Source organism: Protopterus annectens, chromosome 13.part0, assembly GCF_019279795.1.
Source record: "Protopterus annectens isolate FY-2018-M chromosome 13.part0, PAN1.0, whole genome shotgun sequence".
Taxonomy (NCBI): Eukaryota; Metazoa; Chordata; order Ceratodontiformes; family Protopteridae; genus Protopterus; species Protopterus annectens.
Window position 1 is genome coordinate 514,337,867 of NC_056747.1, and position 25,591 is coordinate 514,363,457.

General features: G+C 41.3%; 1 protein-coding gene across 1 annotated transcript in view; it reads left to right on the plus strand.

Annotated features, from left to right (window-relative positions):
• MPO (myeloperoxidase) overlaps window positions 1–25,591 on the plus strand; it is a 622,068-nt gene that overhangs the window by 264,801 nt on the left and 331,676 nt on the right. Inside the window, exon 6 of the mRNA XM_044054141.1 lies at window positions 12,239–12,445. Within this exon, the coding sequence (XP_043910076.1) occupies window positions 12,239–12,445 (207 nt within the window). The remainder of the gene's footprint in view (window positions 1–12,238; window positions 12,446–25,591) is intronic.

Here is a 25,591-nt window from a genome sequence, read left to right on the forward strand (position 1 = left end):
GAGGCAATGAAATTGGCCTTGACTTCTAAGAAGTAGATGCCAAAAAGGAGCAGACTGAGCACAGACCCCTGAAGGACTCCAGTAGTGACTGGCCTGTTTGTGGAGGTGGTCTCCCCTATCCTAACTTCCTGGGTCCTATATGAGATATAGCATATGTGTTTATGTGTATATCCATGAGATTTTTTACAATGCCTGAGTGAAGCTATTTTGTATTGCACTTTTGAACTGCATTTTTACCATATCACTGCTTATTTGAACTGTTTTTTTTCCCTGACTAGATTCAGACCTGCTGATTCTAGTTCTGTTTGTATACCTTGAGCACTAAACCAGGCCATCTTTTGTTTGAGAGAGTTCTCCGGCACCCTAGTGGCAGAAGTGTGCAGTTAGAACTCATCTGATTGAAGGTTGCTGGAACAGGGCTCAGATTTTAGCTTTTTTATTGGTTAATTTGCTTAAATCAGTTTGCTCTCATTTTCTACATAACCACTGCATTTGTGCTTGTTTTAGCAAAGGTCCACAGAGTTTGGTGACCAGCTACTGCTCTGCTGTATTTATCTGATCAACCCACGCCATCTGCTGATCTCTGCAAAACATAAGTAGAATTTTTCACTGTATATTGCACTTTTGAACTGCATTTTTACCATATCACTGCTTATTTGAACTGTTTTGTTTTTCTGAAATTGTTGCACTTTGTTTGCTGTAGTGTAGACTAGATTCAGACTTGCTGAATCTAGTTCTGTTTGTATAACTTGAGTACTTCCAGGCCATATTTTGTTGGAGAGGGTTCCCCTGCACCCTAGTAGCAGGAGTGTGCAGTTAGAAGTCATCTGATTGCAGATCGCTAGAACAGGGCTCAGATTTCAAATCAGTTTGCTCTCATTTGTTACATAAGCACCACATTTGTGAGGGTTTGTGCTTGTTTGCACATGGCGCACTGCCGAGCAGTGGTGGGCACCACTGATGGTTATAGACACAAGCACTTCTGCCTGCTTGTGCTCCATCTGTGAGTTCTCTTGATTGTTCCTCACTGACAGGTGATACATTCAACGAAGCTCCTGAGGTACCAACACAGATCCTGCCCACTAGCCCTTTGTATTTTTGTCCACTTCTCCAGTCTTCTACTCTGCCTGGTTCTTCCTGTCCTGTTCACATCAACTTCCCTAACAATGTGGATGGACAACTTCCAACAGTTTCTCCAGCCATCCTGGTCGATGTGGGCATCCTGAGACAATGTAGCAATTGCCTCCTCTACACTGACAACCCATTTCTTCTAGTCACACAAATTTATTATGTGAGAGATGCAACCATATCAAGAACCTAGAATCCAAGCTCTCTCGCTCACCAGTCAGTTCATCTGATAATAAGCAGGTTGTCAGCATGCACACCTCACCTCCTGCACCTACCAAACCAACAACACATAAACCTACATATGCAGAGGTCCTTACCTGAAGCTTACCTAAACATCAGAAACCTCCCAAACACAAACGCAAGTATGATTCACATAATACATTCTCTGCAGAACATAGCACACATAATATATCACACACAACAGTGTCTCACCAGTTAAACCCCTAAGGCTTAACACAAAAACAAACATCTTACTCATAGGTAACTCACTTCTGAGACACAAGGATGTCCCTCTCACCAGTTTGGATAAGAAGAAAGTCATGGTCAGCTGTCTGTCAGATGCCAGGATCCTCCACACCACATACACACACACACACACACACACACACACACACACACACACACACACACACACACACACACACTCAAGTCTCTCAACAATAGGCACTGTTATGACTCCATCATAGTCCATATTGGTGTGAACAACTTGAGACGTACCTCACTGGACTATATGAAGACAGACATGACTAAGCTCTCTGGTTATGTGTCACAGGCAGCTGTGTCCCAAGCCTTAAGTAGCAGTTTACCTTTGGCTAGGATGATTTTATTTTATTTTATTTATTTCAGTTTGTTAACTGGGAAAGTTCATTGGGCCAAGGTAGCCTGTTTTCAATGGAGGCCCGAGGAGAAAAGCTCCAGACAGAAAGATAATATACAATGTATTAATATAGCATATAAGAACAACAGTTTAACATTCAATATGCAGAAGGACAAAATTTTACATATCTTGAAATGTATGAGCTGAGTCAATCACTTATAAGATATTTACAAAAACAATAGATTCATGTTCATTTAATGGAATACAAATAAGATATTTACAAAAACAATAAATTCATGTTCATTTAATACAACTATATGTATTTAGGCAAAGGAATTTTAGAGAGAGGAATTGAAGCTGTGGCAGAGATTGTGAGTAGGATACAGTAGGGATAGGTGTCAGGAATCAGGTAGGATGGGTACAGGAGCATTCACAGAGGGAGGAGAGGTGACAGTGGAGTAGGGTTTTAAAGGAGGGTAGGTTTGGGTGGTTCTAATGTGGGGGGGAAGAGAGTTCCATAATCTTTCAAGGGAGAATGATAGTAGAAGTTGCCCTAGTGTGTGTAAAGGCTTGTAAAGTTCTAAGAGGTTCTGATTTGTGGATCTAAGTGTTCTATGTGGCTGGTGAAATTTTAGGGAAGAGGAGAGTGATGGACAGTTAGAAGGTTTGAAAATCAGCTTGTGTGCTGTAGTTAGTTGAATGAAATTTAGGTAGCCTGGGAGTTCCAACCAATTTAGAGCATGTAGGGAGTTACAATGGTGAGTAGAGGATTTGGATCCTGTGGCAAATTTTGAAATTTTATTATAGCATGAGGAAAGTTTAGATTTTAGGGATGATTGGAGGTTAGAGAGTAGTGGAGCTCCATACAAAAGGGAGGGTAGGAGGTAGGTGGTAGATAGGAGTTGTCTAGAAGACAGAGAAAGGTAGCGTCTGTGTCGATAAAGCATTCCAAGTTTTTGATGAGTCTTTTTAATATTGGTTTGTAGGTGGATGTCAAATTTTAGTTGGTCATCGATAATGACATTCAGAAGTTTAGTATGGGGAACTATTTCAATAGAGGTTTTGTTTAGGCTAAGTATGGAGAAGGATGCTTTGTCAACAGCAGTATGTCTAGAAGGGGTAAAGATCATTATTTTGGATTTGGAGGCATTTAGGGCTAGATGATTGTCAAGCATCCAGAACTCAGTGGAGGAGAAAGCCTCTTGAGTAAGGTTTATTAGTTAGGGAAGAGTTTTGGCTGAGCAGATGATAGTGGAATCGTCTGCGTATTGCACCAGTTTAGCATTGGGGATATTTTGTTGGAAATCATTGATGAAAATATTAAATAATAAAGGACCCAAGATAGAGCCTTGGTGTATGCCTATTGGAGTGTGAAGGAAGGAGGAAGTGCAATAGTTCCATTTTACAGCTTGTTCCCTGGCTGAGAGATAGCTGGTGAACCATTTGATAGAATAGGAGGAGACATTAAGATGGGAGAGTTTAGAAAGCAAAAGCTCATGAGAGACAGTGTCAAAAGCTTTGGATAAGTCTAGGAGGAGGGTAGAAACTATGTTCCCAGAGTCACGAGCAGAGTTAATGATTTCGAGGAAGGGAAGAAGGGCAGTGGTGGTGCTATGTCCTAGTCTAAACCCGTTTTGGGTAGGAGTTAGGAGTTGGTTGTCCAGTAGGTGGGGTAATAGTTGGAGATGAATACATTTTTCAAGTATCTTAGAGATAGGGGATAGGATAGCAATAGGGCGAAATTTGGAGTTTGAACAGTTTGTACCTCTTTATGGAGGGGGAAGATGAAGGCTTTTTTCCAGAGGTATGGTACATTGGACTCCTGAATGGAGCGATATGGAGAGAATAATATTGCAATACAAACAAAAAAATTATTAACTTCAACAACTGGTTTAGTTTCTAGTGTCATTCAAAGGAGATCCAGTATCTGTCAACCTGGGATGATATGGTTGACACACCTCAATGCTTTGCTAGAGATGATCTTCATTTGTCATCCCTGGGATTTTGGTTACTGGCTAAGGCTCTTGCTACCCCTATACTTGAAAAGAGACCACAGCTCTGTCTCTTGTGAGTCAGACAGACATTTTTTTTCTCACCTTCCCATGCAGTTGCTGTTGTGTTTTAAGCACCACTGTCTTTCTAGTTCCATGCCCCTTATGTTAATTTGAACATATATCTCATTTCCTCTCTGCTTTTACTGGCTTGTGAGAGTAAGTGCAAAATTATCATTTTGTGAAATCACTCCACTTCAACTATTTAAATTTATTGGCCATCCTACTGTATTCCATATAGCAGAATACAAAAGTGACCACCACCTTTTAATCTAAATTGCTGTTTTAAAAATAGTGACTCTCCACTAAAACTTAACTTTTTAGACAGGTAAAACTTAAGTTACCTACTTTCACATCTAACTCCTCTAGTGCACACTGCAGTGTTTAGGATAAACCATTTTTTTTCATCTTACCTTTAATCATCCCTGTGACTAGCACTTGCTCTAAACCCTGCTGTAAAGCACTAGGAAGTATTAAACTGATACAAGCACTCAGCTCTCCTTGTTAATAAGGAGAAATTAATTGTAGGCACTAAACATCCTATAATTGCACAATACCTTGCTAAGGTAAGGGAAAACAGCTCTTGTACTTTACAAACTATGCATGTCCAAGGGTCAGCTTCAGATGATTTCTCCTGTCCACCTGTTGAATCTGGGCATACTGGGGCAATGCAGCAATTGCCTCATGTACACAGACAACCCTCTCCTCCTACCACCCAACACTACAACCTGAAAGAGATGCACTTACATAGCCAAACTGAAGCAAAGCTATCTCCACCCAAGATTGTGATAGACAGTCAAGAGGAGAAGGTTAACACCCGCACTACACCTCAAGCAACACATAGCCCTTCTAAACCCACATCACCAACATCCTCTCATAGCAACATTAAACCATCATATGCGGTGGCCCTTAACAGTAACCTACCCAAACAACAAGGACCTCCGAAGCTGAAATACAAACAAACACCAATCACAATCAAAGTGTCACATAGCTCACAACACCAGCGTGCCACCCAACAACAGCCCCTAAGGCAAGACAACGTACCCAACACTTTAGTAATAGGTGACTATAGTCAGGCACACTGATGTCCCACTCACCAGGCTGAACAAGGAGAAAATTACAGTCAGCTGCCTGTCGGGTGCCAGGATCTGCCACATAACGCATGCACTCAAGTCACTCCACAAGTACAAATATGACTCTGTCATTGTCCATGTTGGAGTGAATGACTTGAGACGTACCTCCCTGGACTACGTGAAAAGAGACATTGAGGTGCTCTCCGATCATGTGGCCCAGGCAGGTATGACCCTAGCCCTGAGTAGCATCCTGCTTTTACCCAGAATGATACCACAATATAAGGATAAAATGATTGACTTCAACAATTGGCTAAGCTTCTGGTGTCATTCAAAGGAGATCCAGTATCTGTCTGCCTGGGATGACATGATAGACAGATCACAATGCTTTGCCAGAGATGGTCTGCACCTGTCGCCCCTGGGATTCAGGTTACTGGCTAAGGCTTTTGCCACCACTATAGTGCCTTTTTTAGGCAAAGTTCAAAGGACAAAACCACCACCGTAACAGGTACAAGCATGCAAAATCTGAAGGTAATGCTACTCAATGCTATAAGTCTAAACCTCAAAATGCACTCTCTCAAGGCACTCCTAAAAATGGAGAACATCGATATCTGTGCAGTAACTGAGACCAGGTTCAAGGCTCCAGAGAGTACCCCTGCAATGCCAGGATACAACTCTTACAACACTTTTCGGCCACCAAACCAGGACCAAAACACTAAAGGTGGAGGAGTGTCCATACTCACAAAGGATATTCACACCACCAGGCTAATTGCCCAACACAATGCGTCTGAAATCCTCCAGGTGCAACTAACATTAGGCAAGACTGCGATCCAAATTGTAGCTTGCTACAGATCCCCTGCCATGCCCCAAGATTCTCACTACACCTTTCTAAACATACTGGAAAATATTAAGATACAACCAAACACCCTAATACTGGGTGATTTCAGCTACCGTCCCATTAACTGGGAAAACTACTCGCATACCAACACCTTTGCCCAGCGGTTCTTGGAATTCATAAATTCCAATGCCCTGGATCAACTAATCCATAGTCCCACCAGGGGCTCCAATATCCTAGACCTTGTCAATACCAACATGGGAAATTGATGCTCCACACCTATGGTCACTCCCTCGTTGGTCAGGTCTGACCATAAGCTAATCACCCTTGACATCCACATCCTTCACCCACCTCCCAGTAAGGAAACCTCTGTAAGAAACATCTCCAAAGCCAACTTCATGCTACTCAAGTCAGAAGTGACAAACTCATGACACCCATGCAGACGTGAACTGAAAGTTCAACTGCTGAATCCTACACTAAGGCACTGTTCAAGCATATCCACTTGTGCATGAATCGTGCCATCCCAAATAGAACCAAAATTCTCTCCCCCAAAAAAGGAAGCTAACCTGGTGGTCCCCTGCCATACACAAACTTTACAACAAAAGGAAGAAACTGTTGCAGAAAACAGGAAAATCCCAGGATGCAAAAAACTCCCTTACCAGCCTCAGTAAGAAGGTGAGATCCCTCATAAAATCCTCCAAAGCTAGTTACAAAAATAAAATTGCCAAAGATTCCAAAGACAACCACAAGGCATTCTATAGCTATGTCAAGAATCTAAATGACAATGCTCAGATCTGCGTTGAGCTACAACAGACTGGCATTAAATATACTGATCCCAAGGATATTACCAATATCCTGGCAGATCGATTCAGTGCCAACTTCACCCCTCCTCTCACCCCCTAAAGGGCCCATCTCAATACCGAAAGATTGCCAAATTCCAGTAATAATGGCCACACAGGTAAGAACCGCACTCTCCAAAGCTAAGAATACAGCATCCATGGGACCAGACGACATCTCAGGCTGTGTACTACACGAACTACAAAATGAACTGGCACCTCACCTAAGTGTCATGTTTAATCTTAGCCTCACCTCAGGCTTCATGCCCACTGAGTGGCACACACTACAGTTATCCCACTCCACAAGAGGGGATCCACCTTGGATCCTGGGAACTACTGCCCCATCAGTCTGACAAGCCTGATCTGCAAGACCATGGAACATATTATCATGGAACTTATAAACAAAGACATTGGCAACCTTCAAACACTGGACCCCACCCAGTTTGGGTTTGTGAAGGGGCAATCTTGTCTCCTGAACCTGACTTGATTTCTTTAAATCAGTCTCTAGAGCTGTGGACGAGGATAAGGCAGTCCACGCAGCCTATCTGGACCTCGCCAAGGCCTATGGCACCATCCCCCATTCTGAAATCATAGAATACCTTACTAAGCTGGGCATTAATCCCTACATCACTCGATGGATTAACAACTGTCTTACTGACAGAACCCATACTGTAAAAGTAGCCGAATCCAAATCCAGCTCCAGACAAGTGACACGTGGAGTACCTCAGGGTTCAGTCCTGGGACCGCTCTTGTTTGGCATTTATTTCTTTGAAATACAGGCCAACACTAAGGGACTCTGGCTAACAAAGTTCACAGATGACTGCAAACTGGGAGCCATTACTAAATCCCCAAATGATGTGGATATTCTACAAAAGGGTCTTACAGAAACAGATGCTTGGTGCCAGAGCCATGGGCTCAAGCTCAATGCTAAGAAATGTATAGTTATCCCCTTTGGGAAAAAAACATGTACCCGTGAATTACCACATAGGTGGCAGTAAACTAAACATCGAAAGTGTGATAAGAGACTTAAGGACACAGGTGGACAGTGGTCTCACCTTCGATAACCACATCGCCACAACAGTCAGGAAATCCTTCTATGTGGCACACCTCATCACTAAGGGCTTTTCATCCAGAAAAAAGGAGGCCATTGTCCCACTGTACTCATCCCTCATTAGACCCATTATAGAATACAACGCCCCATTTGGTATGTACCTCTCAAGACATCTGCAATAACTGGAAAGGACGCAGAAATACCTCACTAAAAGAATCACAGGCCTAAAGCAGATGCCCTATGCTGACTGTCTAAAAAAACTCCAGCTATACTCTGTCACATATTGTCTACTCAGAGGCGATCTCTGCTTAACATACAAGGCCAAATTCCAGTAATAACGGCCACACAGGTAAGAACCGCACTCTCCAAAGCTAAGAATACAGCATCCAGAGCTGTTGGACATGCTACACTTAAAGAAATCCCAATTCCTCATTGCCACACGCTCCAAGGATCTAAACCTTGTCATCACAATGAACAAAACATGCCAGAGGGATAAGTTCCTGACCCAGACTCCCCAGACTCTGGAATAGACTGCCAATACATGTCAAGCAGAGTGCCTCTTTGGCCGTCTTCAAAAGGAACATTGACAATTGGATGGGAGATAGGAAATTCACCCCAGGGATCACGTCAGTCACCCTGCTAGACAGGGGTCCAGGGAAGTAAATATTGTGGGAAGAAATAGCCAGGGAATTGTTATGGCTAGGCTTGTATAGGCCCTAGGGCCAATAGCCTAGTACCAACCTAAGAACCTATGAACCTATACTGCCTTTTTAGGCAATATCAAAAAAAAAAACAATTCCCAATATAAAAATAACCTCTAAAAACAACCTCAAGGTTATACTGCTAAATGGTAAGAGTGTAAACCATAAACTGCACTCACTGGAGGCAGTCCTCACCTTGGAAGATGCTGATATTTGTGCAGTCAAAGACCTGGTTTAAGGCTGTGGAGAGCACCCCAGCTCTACCATGTTACATTTCCTTCCACACACTCAGACCACAAAATGAAGGCATGACAACTAAAGAAGGTGTTGTATCAATATTCATTAAAGATAAATATACCTCAAGAGAGGATAAACAGCAAGATTCCCTTGAATTCCTTCAGGTGTAACTATGACTGTAGGTAAGACCTCTCTTTAGGTAACTGCCAGGAGAGGACCTGCTCCATGAATCAGAACATCCACTCAGCCTATTTGGATCTACTTGAGGTTTATGCAACTTTAATTACCCATCTTTCAACTGGGTAAATTATACGTGTTCTAACTCATTTGCCCAAAGGTTCCTACACTTCGTTAACTTAATGTGCTGGACCAGCTGGTTGACCACAAGGGTTCAAACATCCACCCCCAGCATATGGCCATCTTTGGTGAGATCTGACCACAAATCAGCCTCACTAGAAGTGACTATAACACAAGACATCGTCTTTAAAAAAACTACACTAAAAAACTTCTCCAAGGCCAATTACAACCTCTTAATCAACAGCATAAATAGCTTCACAACCCCTCTCAGACTGATGGAACAGACACCTCTGCTGAGTTATACACGAATGCTTTATATGAGCACCTGTACAATTGTATCAATTCTGCCGTACCTGATAGAACCAAAGCAAGAGCTTCAGGGAAAAACAAACCTACCTGGTGTACAACTGACATTAATAGAATGTACAGTAGGATAACAAAATTGCTGTCTAAGAGTAGGAAGGAACAGTCTGAAAACTGGAAACGCTCCCTCCTCAACTTAAACAAACAAATAAGACTCCTAGTGAAGTCCTCCAATGCTAACTAACTATGAATCCAGATTAGCTTCCCTAACTAAGGATAACCAAAAGGCATTGTTTAGTTACATCTGTAACCTCAAAGGTAAGGCCCAGATTTGTGCTGAAAAAAAAAAGATCAATGGTACTACATATATAAAATCTGTGTAAACAGCAACTTTAACTTTGATCACCATCTCTCCACAGTGGTAAGAACGGCATTTTATATTGCTCATCTCATAAGTAAGAGCATTGCCTCAAGAAAAAAAGAGGTTATAATTGCCCTGTACTCTTCACTCATCAGGCCAATAATAGAGTACAAAGCTCCCTTTGGTATGTTCCTTTCCAAACACCTGCAACAGCTGGAGAAACCACAGAGGTTCCTTACAAAGAAAATTCAGGGTCTTCAAGATCTGTCTTATGCAGACAGCATGAAATCATTGTCACTTTACTCTGCTGTACATTCTGCTCAGAGCCAACCTGTGCCTTGCATATAGAGCAATCTCTGACCCAGCTTTAATAGAAATGCTGCACATTTGCAAGTCAAATGGCACACAGATCACTCACTCAAAGGACCTTAACCTGGTATGTGACATTAACAGAACTTGCTGGAGAGATAGATTTGTCACACAGAGGTTGTCCCACCTTTGTAACAAGCCTCCTATTCATCTTAAACAAAGCCCCTTGTTGGCTCTATTTAGGTGTAATAGGGATGATTGGATGGGTAACCGGAAATTTATCCCAGGGGTTCCAGCTGTGTCCCTCTTGAACAAGGGCAATAGGTGTTGAGTTTAGTGTCTGCTTGAACCAGACACTCTTGGGAACATGAGTTGAAATTGGCTAGGCTTGTAAGGGCCCTGGGGACGTTAACCTAGTAACTTCCTGTGATTCTATGATCCTATGATTAAATGCCTTTGCCAGGTCAAGATAGGTTGTATGCACTGTTATACCATCATTCATTGCCTTAGTGATCTTCTCAGAGAAGTCCACCAAGTTGAGTAGGCATGATCTGCCCTTGACAAAACCAGACTGAGTTGGAGCCAGTATTTGAAGGTTTTCTATGTCCTTTATAATCATTTCCATGATAATTTTTTCTACATCTTTGCATATGAGACTACTCAGACTTATGTGTCTATAGTTCCCAGGGTCCGCTGATGGCCTGTCCATGTGCAAGGGGATGACCGTTGCAGTTCTTCATTTCTGTGGCACAAAGCCTATCTGGAACCTGTGGTTAAATAGTGACTGGAGTGGTCCCAATAGGTAATATTTCAGGCTATTTAGGAGGCATCCTGAGATGTTATCAGGACCCACTGATGCAGTATTTTGGTCTTATGAAGCACATCTTGGACCTGCTCCTCAATGATATTTGGGGAGGTTGTTTGATGGCATTTCATGGAGGGCAGATGGGGATCTTCAAGCTCTGTGTAGGTGGCTCCATTTGCAATCTGTTCTGCACATTGCTGTGTGCTGCCTTTGAGTTTTTGGCATAATGAAAGAAAGCCTTGTGGTTGTTCTTTGCAGAGAAGGCTACCTTTACCTCACATTTTTCTTTAGTAGACTTAATTTGCCCTCTTGTTTGTTTAGATTGATCAGTGTTTTTATCATGCTGGCTGTAGCTCTTCTGAATCACGGCTATGACTTTTTTCTTTTGTTGTACAGCCTGCTTATGTTTGGATTCCACCAGGAAAGTTTGTTTTTTGAGTTAGTTCTGGACTTACTCCTGGTAGGCACAGCTTCTATATGCATTTATTGACATAATCGTCCAGTCCAGAGTTTCTGTGAACAATTCTGCATAGGAAGTTGTGTTCTCAGGGTCCTAAATGTGACATGGTTAGTCAGGATCACAAAACTGTTTTTCATTATGAAGGAGACAGCTTTGAGGTCGGACCTTACTAAAATGGACACTACAGTGATGAGAGGGTTGGTGGTACAGTGTTTTCCCATGAGTAACAGGTCAAGTATGTTTGCACCCTGAGTGGGCATATGGACTATTTGGTCCAAGGTGTTTATGTTTACAAAGTCCATGAATATCTGGGCCTGTAAGTTTGGGGTCATGTGAAAATCTCAGTTTATAGTGGGGTAGTTGAAGTCGCCCATGAATATGTATTGGGTTTAATGATGAGGGTCTCCAGTACGTCCAAGTACCAGTTATGGGTTACTTGCATCATGCAGGGTGACTTATAGCTTGCAATGGTATGATGTGGGACTCTGCCTATGGAAATGTAGACATGGAGGAGCCCAAGTATGTCATCCTGTCTGACTAGTCTTGAGGTGAGTTTGTTGATATAGATTGAGATACCTCCACCTTTGTTCCCTGCCTGTGCAATAGCTGGCATGAATGTATGGAAGGCATTGTAGCCCTGCACTGCCAAGGTGCTCTCCATGGCTTTAAACCATGTCTCAGTAATGTCATTGATGTCCAACATTCATCAGGGTGAGGAGAATCTGGAGGGTGGAGTAGCCAACATTGGGTCAGGCTGGGAGCACACCAGCATCTTTAACTTGGGTCTTAATGCTTTATGTACAACTTATAGATATTCAGCGTAAGTTTACGAAGGGCACAGAGAAGGAAACCACATATATCACTGGAATGTTTTCATGTTCTCGCTGTTGCTGCAGATAATAATTCAAAGATTATTTAATATTATTATCTTGAAATAACTTGTCTTGGTCTTCTGTGCCTTTTCTTTTGACAACCAGGTCCGTGAGGTCTCAAACAAAATTGCTCATGTGTCAAATCGTGATGTACAGCCAGACCGTGAGCTGTCTCATGCATTCATACAGTGGGGTCAGTGGATTGACCATGACCTGGACTTTACTCCAGAGTCAGCCAGTATAAAAACCTTCAGTGACGGAATTGACTGCCATTCATCATGCATTCAAAGGAACCCCTGCTTCCCCATTAAGGTATGATTATTTTTTAATAATATGTGATGTCAGATATTTATAAGGTATACTTTACAAGGTATAGTAAGGCTGAAAAAAACAGCAAATAGAAAGGTAACAAGGAAGATAAACAAAATGGAGAACAGAATAAATGTTGAGAGGCTGACTGAAAATACTGGAGATGTAATTCAATCAGGGCAAAAAAATATATAAGTATGAATGGAGCTATGTCTGTATGTGCATGGATATATATACATATATATATATATATATATATATATATATATATATATATATATATATATAGGTGTGGGTGTGTGTGTGTGTGTGTGTGTGTGTGTGTGTGTGTGTGTGTGTGTGTGTGTGTGTGTGTGTGTGTCTGTATGCATGATTTATATATATGTGTATATGTATATATATATATATATATATATATATATATATAATTTATATATATATATATATATATATATATATATATATATATATATAAAATATATATATATATATATATATATATATATATATATATATATACACACACACATATATCTATATATGATTTCACTTCATATCACCGAAAGCTCATTTCATCGAATTTCAAAACAGCAAGACCAAATCATCGAAAACTCAAATCGTCAAAAACTCATAACATCGAATCTCAAATAACTGAAAACTACAAAGCAACTAGAAATAACATCTTACAGAGTTTTTACTATGTTTATGCAGGGAGGGCAAGCCCCCCTGCGCCCCTCACACCCCCATGCATTAAATATACCAACTCCAAGGTCGCACTACAGTGGAGAAAAAAGGTAATTTCCTAATGCCACTGTAGTGCGACCTTGGAATTGGTATATTTAATTTTAGGGGGGTGCAGGGGTGCTTGCCCCCCCTACATAAACATAGTAAACAGTGTCTGGGATGTTATTTCTAGTTGCTTTGTAGTTTTCAATGATTTGAGATTCGATGTTATAAGTTTTCGGCGATTTGAGTTTTCGATGATTTGGTCCCGCTGTTTTGAAATTCGATGAAATGAGCTTTCGACGATATGAAGTAAAACCATACATATATATATATATATATATGTACACACACACATCTATATATATATATATATATATATATATATATATATATATATATATATATATATATATATATTCAATTTTTCCCTTAGAACTTCTCTACTTGCAATCTAAACAGTCTATTCTCTATCTCAAAAGCTCAGCACTTGCTCCTAAAGCATTTTTATATAGGTAAAGCTCAGCACTTGCTCCTAAAGCATTTTTATATAGGTAAAGTACTTGTATACTAAACAAAGTACTACATTAGCCTAGAATCCCCTTAAGTACCCATTTCCCTATAGGTCCCTTCTGACTCAGTTACACAGCAAACCTTTTCACTTTTTCTAGCATGTCGAAGGGTCAGTTGCTAGCGTCCTTCCCTGTTCAGCTGGTGAATCTGGGCATCTTGAGGCAATGTTACAATTGCCTCATGTATACAGACAACCCACTCCTTCTCCCACAAAACACAAATACATGTGAGAGATGCAACTATATAGCCAAACTGGAGGCTGAGCTCTCACAACTCCGGACTGGCAAGACCAGACAGGCGGAGAAGGAAACCATGCACACCACAAACCCAGTTTCACATTGAACTATCACAACTGCAAAACAAACACATAAACACACAAAGACATACTCGGAGGCACTGATCAAAAATCTACCAAAACTACAGAGGCCTCCAAAGCAGACACCCAAGCAACTGCCACCTCAAGACATAAGACATGCAACACATAGTTCTCAAAGTCAGTGTGCTAAACAGTCACAGCCCTTAAGGCCAAACACAATGCCAGACACACTTGTTATAGGTGACTCCATAGTCAGACACACTGACGTCCCACTCACCAGACTGAACAAGGAAAAGATCACAGTAAGCTGCCTGTCAGGCGCTAGAATCCGCCACATAACACAAGCACTCAGGTCATTCCACAGCAAGTACAAGTATGACTCAGTCATTGTCCATGCCGGTGTCAACGACCTGAGACGTACCTCCCTGGACTACATGAAAAGAGACATAGAGGAGCTCTCAGATTATGTAGCCCAGGCCGGTATGACCCTGACCCTGAGCAGTATCCTACCCTCACCAAGAATGATGCCACAATACAGAGACAAAATGATCAGCTTTAATAATTGGCTTAATTACTGGTGTCATTCTAAGGGGATCCAATGTCTGTCTGCCTGGGATGACATGCTTGACAAGCCACGCTGCTTCACAAGGGACGGCTTGCACCTGTCACCCTGGGCTTCGGATATTGGCAAAGGCTCTTGCCACCCCATAGTGCCTTTTTTTAGGCAAGGCTCAAATGATAAACCTACCACCCTAGAAAACAAAAATGGAGAAAAACTAAGGGTAATACTGCTCAATGCCAGAAGTCTAAACCTCAAGATGCACGCCCTCAAAGCCCTCCTCAGTATGGAGAACATCGATGTCTGTGCTGTGACTGAAACCTGGTTCAAGGCTCCTGACAGCACCCCAGCACTATCAGGTTATACCTCATATCATGCGTTCCGGCCCCAAAATCCAGACCAAACCACAAAAGGAGGGGGAGTATCCATATTCATAAAGGATACCCACACCTCCAGGTTAGTGGCAACGCACGAAGCATCGGAGACCATCCAGGTGCAATTAACCATAGGTAAAACTGCCCTACAGTTTGTAACATGCTACAGACCACCTTCTCAAACTCAGGAAACCCACACAGCCTTCCTGAAGACACTGGAGAGTATGAATGTCTCTCAAAACACCATCATATTGGGTGACTTCAGCTACCCAAACATAGACTGGGAACATTACTCAAGCCCCAACACCCTAGCCCAAAGGTTCCTTGAGTTCATAAACTCAAATGCTATGGAACAACTAGTCACCATTCCCACAAGAGGAGAAAATATACTAGACCTGATCATCACAAACATGGGGACAAAATGCTCCACGCCGGAAGTATATCCCTCATTGGTGAGATCAGACCATAAATTAATCTCACTGGAGATCCACATCCCTTCCCCACCCCCAGCAAAAAAGACCACAGTGAAGAACTTCTCAAAAGCAAACTTCACACTTCTTAAGACTGGAGTGGTATCCTTCAAGGCCCCCGAGCCAGTGGAAACCACAACCCACGCTGCTGAAACCCTTACAAATGCCTTCTACGAGCACCTCCAGGAATGTATGGATCAAGCGATCCCTAATAAAATCAAGACCCTTTCCACCAAAGGCAGGCGCCCGGTCTGGTGGACTCCAGCCATAAACAAACTCTACAACAAGAGGAGAAAGCTACTAAATGACAGAGCAAAATCCCTAAATGGGAAGGCATCTCTGATCATTACTAGCAAAAAACTACGATCACTCATAAAATCATCCAAGGCCAACTTTGAGAGAAAAATCGCTAATGACACAAAAGACAATCATAAAGCCTTCTTTAGCTATGTTAGAAACCTGGGTGGAAACTCCCAGATATGCTCAGAATTAGTCCAAAATGATAAAAAAATCACTGAACCCACAGACATTGCCAACATACTGGCAGACAGGTTCAGTGCAAATTTCTCCCTCCCCCCCCCAAAAGGAGAAATATCTATCCCACCAGAGTCTAGCCTCCCAAACATCTCAGATGCCCAGGTGAGAGCTGCTCTCTCTAAAGCAAAAAACAGCATCAATGGGACCGGACGGTGTCCCGGCTGTGTGCTACACAAACTCAATGAGGAACTAAACCCACACATAAGGCTGCTGTTTAATCTTAGCCTTACTACAGGATACGTACCCAAAGAATGGCGTACGGCAACTGTGGTCCCACTCCACAAAGGCGGTGCTTCTACGGACCCTGGAAATTACCACCCCATAAGCTTGACAAGCCTTGTCTGCAAAGCTATGGAGAGGATCATAATGGAACTCATAAATAAAGACATTGGGGATCTACAGACACTGGATCCTACCCAATTTGGCTTTGTCAAGGGCAGATCCTGCCTCTTGAACTTGGTCAACTTTTTCGAAACAGTCACTAAGGCCATTGATGAGGGTAAGGCAGTTCACACAGCCTACCTTGACCTAGCAAAAGCGTTCGACACAATACCCCACTCGGGCATCATAGAAAAGCTCACCAGCTTAGATGTAAACGCATATGTCACAAGATGGGTTGCAAACTGGCTCAAGGACAGAACACACAGGGTTAGAGTTGCTGGTGCCATGTCAGACTTTAAGCCGGTCACGAGCGGTGTCCCACAGGGCTCAGTCCTGGGTCCCCTCTTGTTCGGCATTTATTTTTCTGAAGTGCAGGCAAACATAGGGGGATTGTGGCTGACAAACTTTGCAGATGACTGCAAACTGGGCACCATAATTGACACTCCATCAGACACAGACATCCTCCAGAAAGGTCTCATAGAAATGGATAACTGGTGCCAGAGCCATGGCCTTAAGCTAAATGCCAAAAAATGTATAGTCATACCCTTTGGGAAAAACAAGGTAACCCCTAATTACCACATAGGTGGTAATCCATTAAACACGGAAGAAGTTATCAGGGACCTGGGGACCCAAGTTGACAGTAACCTCTCTTTTGACACTCACATTGCCAAAGTGGTTAGGAAGACCTTCTACATTGCCCACCTGATCATGAAGGGATTCACATCCAGATCAGGAGAGGTCATTGTACCCTGTACTCTTCACTTATCAGACCAATGATTGAGTACAATGCCCCATTCGGAATGTACCTTACCTGACACCTGCAGCAGTTGGAAAGACCCCAAAAGTTCCTCACCAAAAGGATAAAGGGGCTCAAACATATGTCATACGATGCCCGACTGAAGAAACTCCAGCTCTATTCAGTCGCATACCATCTGCTCAGAGGTGATCTGTGCCTGACATACAAGGCCATGTCCAACCCGGAATTAATGGACATGCTCCACCTCAAAAAAATCCAAATCCACCAGAGCCACGAGAGCAAGAGACTTAAACCTCAACACGGATATAAATAGGACGTGCTGGAGGGACAGATTCATCACCCAGAGACTCCCTACACTATGGAACAGAATCCCAGTCCATGTGAGGCAGAGCCCCTCACTGACTCTGTTCAAGAGAAATCTTGACGAGTGGATGGGAGATCGTAGGTTTACCCCGGGAATCATCTCTGTATCACTGCTGGACAGAGGCACAGCAAACTAATGGGTATAGTATTCTCATCCTAAGGGGTGGTGAAAGCCACACACACACTCTGGCTAGGCTTATAAATGCCCTAGGGCAGATAGCCTAGTATGAACCTATGAACCTATGAACCTATGAAGAGATCTGGGAAAACAGGTTGACAGCAACCTCTCTTTTGACCACCACATTGCCACTGTGGTCAGAAGGTCCTTCTATGTGGCACACCTCATTACTAAGGGTTTTTCATCCAGGAAGAAAGAGGTCTGTGATTTTAACTTTGCCTTGTCATATTAAAGGATCTTATTGGAGACCTAGCAGCTGATTGATTTCTTCTACTGCTTATTTTGAAAGCCTTTGTGTACCTGCTTCCGGGTCCTGTGGGTGCCAAGTGGTTTGCATTCGTGGTTTGGTTTTGCTTCTAGTTTTGGTTTCTATATCTACACACACACACACACACACACACACACACACACACACACACACACACACACACACACACACACACACACACACACACACACACACACACACACACACACACACACACACAGACATATATATGTGTGTGTATATATGTAGCTGTGCGTGTGCTTATGTGTGCGTGTGTGTGTGAATAAATATATGTAACACAGGTCAGCTTTTGTCATACAACAAACCCTGCCCTATGCATTAGTTTCTCCTCCCTTCTGTGGTAGCTGATACATTAAAATGTTTTGTTTAACTCATGCTGAAAGAAAAAGGATTACAACAGAGATATATGACAGGTGTATGTCAAGATGCCAGAACAACACTTAACCTGCAATTCCATACCTACGTCCTATTAACTCCGTTCCAGGCAGCAGGCAGTTGCATGTTCCCTATACAAATGTTAATCCTGCACAGACATATAACCCTGGTACACATGGATACACTAGATAGCATGCAGGTACCTTGAAATAGTTTGGCATAACTTCATCATATGACACATTCCTATAGGGCTCTGTAACAAATGTAGCTACATATTATACTATGTGCCACCAGCACCTCCCACTGACCTCATAACACCATACAGTATTCCACACACATTTACTATGCTGTCTGTGGCAAACACCTGCTAATCACATGAACAGTTCCCCAAACATAAAAAAATAAAACAAGGCAAACAGAAACTATAACGGCAGCCAATTACAATACCATTCAGGATGTTGTTGCCTAACTTCTGCTTCCCATACATGGAGATCATCAGTGTGGCAGAGTCACAGGACAGCACAAACATGCCTGCACTGCACCCCTGTTTTGGTAATGCATGTAACTTTGGTCAACATCACAGCCAGATCATACCAGACATTAGATTCTTTGAAGGAACCATCTTAATGGCCTAGTAATCACTCCTTTAACTGGCTATGAAGGAGGAAAAGCATGATCTCCTTCATGCTTTAGATGGGCACTCTCCACGTGGCCCTAGCAGAGGTAGCCCCATCACATAAATATCCTCAAGAAATTGTGGCACATTCACAACGAGTAAAATGGTGGTCTGTGAGTCATGAATACAACATAATTTCTGAATCATGGATAGTGCAGATTGTTGCTGCCCTGAAGCATGATGCAGATTCATACAGGTCTCCTGCATAATGATTCATGTCTTATAGGAACGTCTGCACAAAGATTTAGCCATGAGTAAGAACTATTTATATGTGCACCCTGAACAGACACCAAGCTATCTAACAACAGGAAAGACAATGATCCTACGTAAGAGTGAACCTACAAGCTACCCTAAAACTGATAGACCAATCACCTGCCTTCCCACGCCATATAAACTATATACTGGAACTGATGCTGACTGAGTTTATAGCCATTTTGAAGAAAACTCAATTATAGCAATAGACCAAAAGGGCAATAAAAGAAAGTCATATGGAATAAAGGATCATTTGTTGTTAAATAAAGTCATAATGGAGAACTGTAAAAAGAGGAAGAAACTATGTATGGCATGGATAGAACTACAGAAAAAGCAGTTGACAGTATCCCACATTCATGGATGAAAGAGTGCTTAAAAATGTATAAGATAAACCCTACACTAATCGATTGCATAACAGCGACCATGAAACAGTGGCAAGCTACTATGAGGTTATGCCATGATAAAAGACAAATTATTACTTACTGCAGGGATAGAAATCCAAAGGGGAATATTCCAGGATGACTCTCTGTCACCACTGCTCTTTTGCTTTGCCCTTAACCCATTAAGCTGTCTACTTAACAGATTAGATCATGGCTACACTTTGGCTCCCAGAAAACAACAAAGTGAAGACTTCTTATCATCTTTTTGTAGATGATTTAAAGCTGTATAGTTCATCAGATGAGGAACCGAAAGCACAACTGCAAGTAGTGAAAACTTTTTCAGATGATATAAGAATGTCATTTGATCTTGATAAATGTGCAAAGCAACCTTTAAAGCAGGAAAGCTGCAGCACCAAGAAAACATCAGTTTGTGATAGAAAATAACTTGAGAAAGAGAGAGTGTATAAATATTTGGGAACTGATGAAGGATCAACAATAAAACATGGACAAATGTGAATAAAAGTAAGGGGAATATTTTAGAAGACTAAAAGTAATTCTGAAAACAGCATTGATATTTAGGAACAAAGTCCAAGGTGTAAGCCAATTTGCTCTCCCTGTCCTAACTTACAGTTTTGGAGTGATTGACTGGCCCCAAAACATGTTGGATAGGTTGGACAGGAAAACAAAAAGGATGCTTCATGCTCATCAAATGATTTATAAAAATCAGTGCATACCAAGACTATATATTCCCTGTTCTGAAGGAGGCATGGGCCTCATTTAAATTGATTACATGTATAGGTCTGCGATCATGGGACTGCATACATATCTTCTGACCTCACAAGACTCAAATGTAGTGAAAGTTTTGAAACATGAGGAAATAAGTATAAGATGACTTCCCTGCTTAGTTTAGCAGAAGCATATCGGCATCAAGTGGGAATGGAAATCAAACCAGAAGTAGACAAAAATCAGACAGCAATGGAATGCACCAAAATAACAAAAGGATATAAGGTGAAGGATCAGATGAGAAGGCAAGAAATGTGGAAAATGCATAAATATAGTTGCAGGTATACAACACTCTTGGAATAGCCTCATGTTGATCAAGATCGAATACAGGAATGGTTAAGGAGAAGTGAAGTTAAACCAAAAGACGAATGGTTAATATTGGCGGCCCAAGATAATGTACTACAAACAATGTTGGTTTACAAAGTTCATTGAATATGTGGGAGAAACAGACAAATGTAGGTTTTGTAAAACAGAACTGGAAACAGTTGCACATCTTGTTGCTAGTTGTGATATATTAATGCCAGAAGGACTGTATTCCGAAAGGCATAATAATGTGGGAAGACTGTTGCATTGGGGATTGTGCATGCATTATAGTACTGAGGTAGCTGAAAAACACTGGAAACATGAGCCACAAAGCATTATAGAAAATTATGAAGTTTATATTACATGGAATCACCCACTACCAACGGTTCAAAAAATGGATGTGAGAAAACCAAATATAGTGGTCCATGAAAAGAAGACAAAAGTAGCACGGATCATTGAAATTGCTACACCCAGTGACAACGGTATCATATGTACAGAGAGGCACAAAGTCATAAAATAGCAGGATTTGCATACAGAAACGAGGACAGTGTGGAAGAAGGATATCCATACAGTTCCAACAGTAGTAGCAGCAATGCATTTTATAAAAAAAAAAAATTTACAATCATACTTAGATATGTTACTGATACATGTAACACCATACGAATTGCAGAAGGAGCCATTACTGTGCACATTGTGTGTGCTGCAAAGAACACTTCTGGTTAACATCAAAGATTGAAATAGGCAGCAATCTACTTAACACCGAATGCGTGATAAGAGACCTTGGGACTCAGGTAGTCAGTAGTCTCTCCTTTGATAGTCACATCGCCAGAGTAGTCAGGAAGTCCTTCTACATGGCACACCTCATCATAAAAGGGTTCTCATCCAGGAAAAAAGAGGTCATTGTTCCCCTTTACTCGTCACTCATTAGACCCATTATAGAGTACAATGCCCCTTTTGGAATGTACCTCACAAGACATCTGCAGTAGCTGAAAAGGCCACAGAAGTACCTCACAAAGAGGATTACTGGCCTCAAACAAATGCCCTACACTGACCACCTCAAAAAACTCCAGCTTTACTACGTAGCATATCGCCTACTCCGAGGTGATCTCTGCCTAACATATAAAGCTATGTCAAACCCAGAGCTGTTGGACATGTTACACCTAAAGAAATCCCAATCCCTCCAAGCTACACACTCTAGAGACCTAAACCTTGTCACCACAATAAACAGGACACGCTGGAGGGATAGATTCCTGTCCCAGAGACTTCCTATACTCTGGAACAAGCTACCCATCTATGTCAAGCAAAGTTCTTCATTAGCACTCTTCAAGAAAAATCTTGATGAGTGGATGGGAAATAGGAAATACACCCCGGGGATCACTTCTGTGTCTCTGCTGGACAGTGGCACAGGAAAATAACTTTCTTGGGTGGCGTAAGCTATGGTACCTTGCTGGCTAGGCTTATGTAGGCCCTTGGGCCGATAGCCTAGTACCTACCTATGAACCTATGAATACTAATTTCATGAATGTAAATCATACTTTGACTTAGGAATGGGGTCCATTCCAGTCATGGTATTAGAAACCTAAAAGACTTGGAGAAATTAAAGCAGAGAGAGAGAGAGAACATAGGACCAATACTAGCCAATGAATCAGAGGGACCATAGGAGGCTTAACCATGTATACATTTAAGAGTTTAAAAGTTCTTTCTACCCATTACAAGTACCTAATTAGTGCTTCCCTGGTGTAAACTTATGTCTACCTGCCCAGTCATCAAGATTAGCCTTAAAGCCAGACAAGGTAGTACTTTGCTTGACCTGTAAGGGCAACTTATTCCATAATCTGGGAAGATGTTGAGTTAGGAACCCATCCCTCCAACAAGTCTTGTTTATTTGTTGATGTAAAGTCAGCTGTACAGCAGTGAACTAAAGACATTTATAGGCATTTATGGTACTTGGTTTCATTTGTCTAAGTAAAACATAAACAGGTGTAAAGCTGTGAAGTTAGAGACTTAGCACCACAGTGAGGATGAGGTGGACGTCAGAAGCTGGGCAATGTCAGCCCTTAAAATGATGTTCTGTATTAGGTACTCAAGACCTATGAAAAGGGAGTGCCAACCAGACTATATAGGGCCAGGTGTGGCAGCCACTGGTCCATGACATTAGTGCTGTTGTGAGTGGAACTGCACACTGCAACAATGTTGTAAGCACCAGTGTATCACTGTAGCATAGTCTACTGCTACTGAGTCCAACAAGGAGCTGATTGCTGTGTTGTACGACATTTTTGTGGCTGCTACCCAGCTCTACCAGCAGCTCTATGAGAACAGAGAGTCCAGAGATTCTACAATGAATAGTCTTATGAATACTACACTGGCACACAATGCTTCCACATTCAACTCTATATGGATATTTATCAGTGCTATCATCAATACCCAGACTGGCAGTGTTGTCCAAGGACAGAATACGGTGCATACCTGGGGTGGTTGTGTAGCGAGGTCATTGCAATGTAGACAATCCTCAGCTTTGTCAGGAAGTGTATGATACTCTGCTACCCATTTCTGTGTACAGATATGGCACCCAGGCATCAATGGCAGGACATCTCATTAGTGGACTCCATCACTGTTATGATCCTGCAGTTGGATACTTGCAATGAGACTTCAATAAGACATCATAGTGGATCCAGGCCATGGTAATGAAGTGGCACCTGAACACCAATACAGGAGGAACTTATCCTTTTCTCAGAGTATCTGCCACCTCAAGACCAAAAGTTCTAACTCCTGTTACTTTTTCCACACACCCAGCATATGCTATTGTATCCATCAGCATATCTGCACATGACAACAACTGTAACCCATTCCTACTTCCCTCTTGTATGGGATATCCAAAGATGTCTGATGCAAGGTGTGGCCTGACTATACACTGCCCGGCATAGCCAGATATTAACATTGCATGCATCATGTTTATTCTGTATGACACAGCACTGTCACTGTGTGCTTGTCTGGGTGCATAGTTCTGGACTACACATTACCAGTTCTCCTGAGCTGCCATGTATTGTGCATGTCAGGGAGAGAATGTCATGTAGCTGCTGACTTGGTGTTATCAGCATATGATGCTGCAATGCCTTTTGTGCCAGTCATATTGGTGTATATATGTTCAGTTCAGTTCCTTTTTTGTACCCTTAGGTAAATGTGGTGGTCATAAAACATACATTTAAACATATAACATACATTCATTTAACAAAAGCATAAAAAAAAAAAAAAAAAAAAAAAAAAAAACAATTTTCAAGACAGCACTTTTACAGACAGGGAGTTTACATCCTATATTGCACATCTCCACATCCTATATTGCACATCATTACTAATTTAAAGTGCTATCATTCATCCATCCATTCAGCCTCAACCCCTTTTTCCCATTTTTACACATGGGGTCGGGGTGTCACTTCAACAGTGGCAATCAACTCGAGTCAAGGTTTATACCACCAGGTAGCTAGCCTTCATTATACCTATCTAGTTTGCATTTCAAAACAGATATTTTCAATCAGACAAAAAACTGGGATTCGAGCATGCTACAAATGCAGATTATTTTTTAAATTGAACACATTTGTTATTAATTTGAGCAATAGCTACTGGAATAAAACTATTCTTATACCGTTTTGTTTTACACATTGGGAACAAATACATTTTTCCAGATGAAAGAAGTTGAAATGCAATGTATAATGGATGCAAAACATCCTTCAAAATTGAACCAGCTATTTTTACAGCCTTCTAGAATATAGAGACATAAGATTAAATTTTTCTCCAATCAGCTTACTAGAACATTTCACAATCTGATTCAATGAATTTTTATTTTTAGCAGACAAATATCCATACCATGCTACCAAAGAAAATGACATAATTGATTCAATCAAGGTAGGGTAAAATAAGATCATCATTTTTTATCTATGTGTAATTGGTACAATTTTCGCAAACAAAACAATATTTGATGTCCTTTTCCACACACAGATTCACAATTTTCCTCAAAATTCAACTTTGAATCTATAATTGTCCCAACATATTTATATGATTGTACATATTCATCCAACTGACCCTTTATAACTGTTATATCATGTATATGTGCATGTTTTCTAAAATCAGTCATTATATCTTTAGTTTTAGATACATTTAACTGAAGCTAAGACTCATCGCACCATTTAACAAAATCAGTAATAACGTGAACATGACTGTTCTTGTTGTCTTTAAGCTGAATAATTACAACAGCATCATCTGCATATTTCAAAATGGTCCTATTTTCATGCATACTCCTACACTTGTTTGTATAAAGAATAAACAAAAGGGCCGAAAGTACACATTCTTGTGGAGTTCCTATTTGCTCTGTTTGTGTTCTATTAGTCAAAAAATCTAGAATCCAGCCTATAAGATCATTGCTCAAATCAAACTGTTCTTGCAATCTGCCAATCAAAACATATGGTTGAATCATATTAAAGGCCGAAGAAAAATCAACAAACAAGAGTCTGACACGTGATCCATTATTTTCTATGTTTAACATGTAAGTTAAGCAAAGTAACTGTTGCATCCTGTACACCTCTATGTGGTCTATAGGCAAACTGCATAGGATCGAGCACAAGCTCCATTTCTTTAAAATTTCTAACTTTACCAACCTTTCAAAAGTTTTCATTACAACTGAAGTAAGAGTTACAGGTCTGAAATCATTAAGATGTTTTGGACATTTCAATTTAGGAACTGGAACTGCCACAGCATCTTTCCACACCTTAGGTACATGCTGTGTCTGTAATGATCTGTTAAAGATATAATGAAAAACAGAACTTAATTCTCTAAACAATTTTTAAGTACACGACCAGAATGAGTATC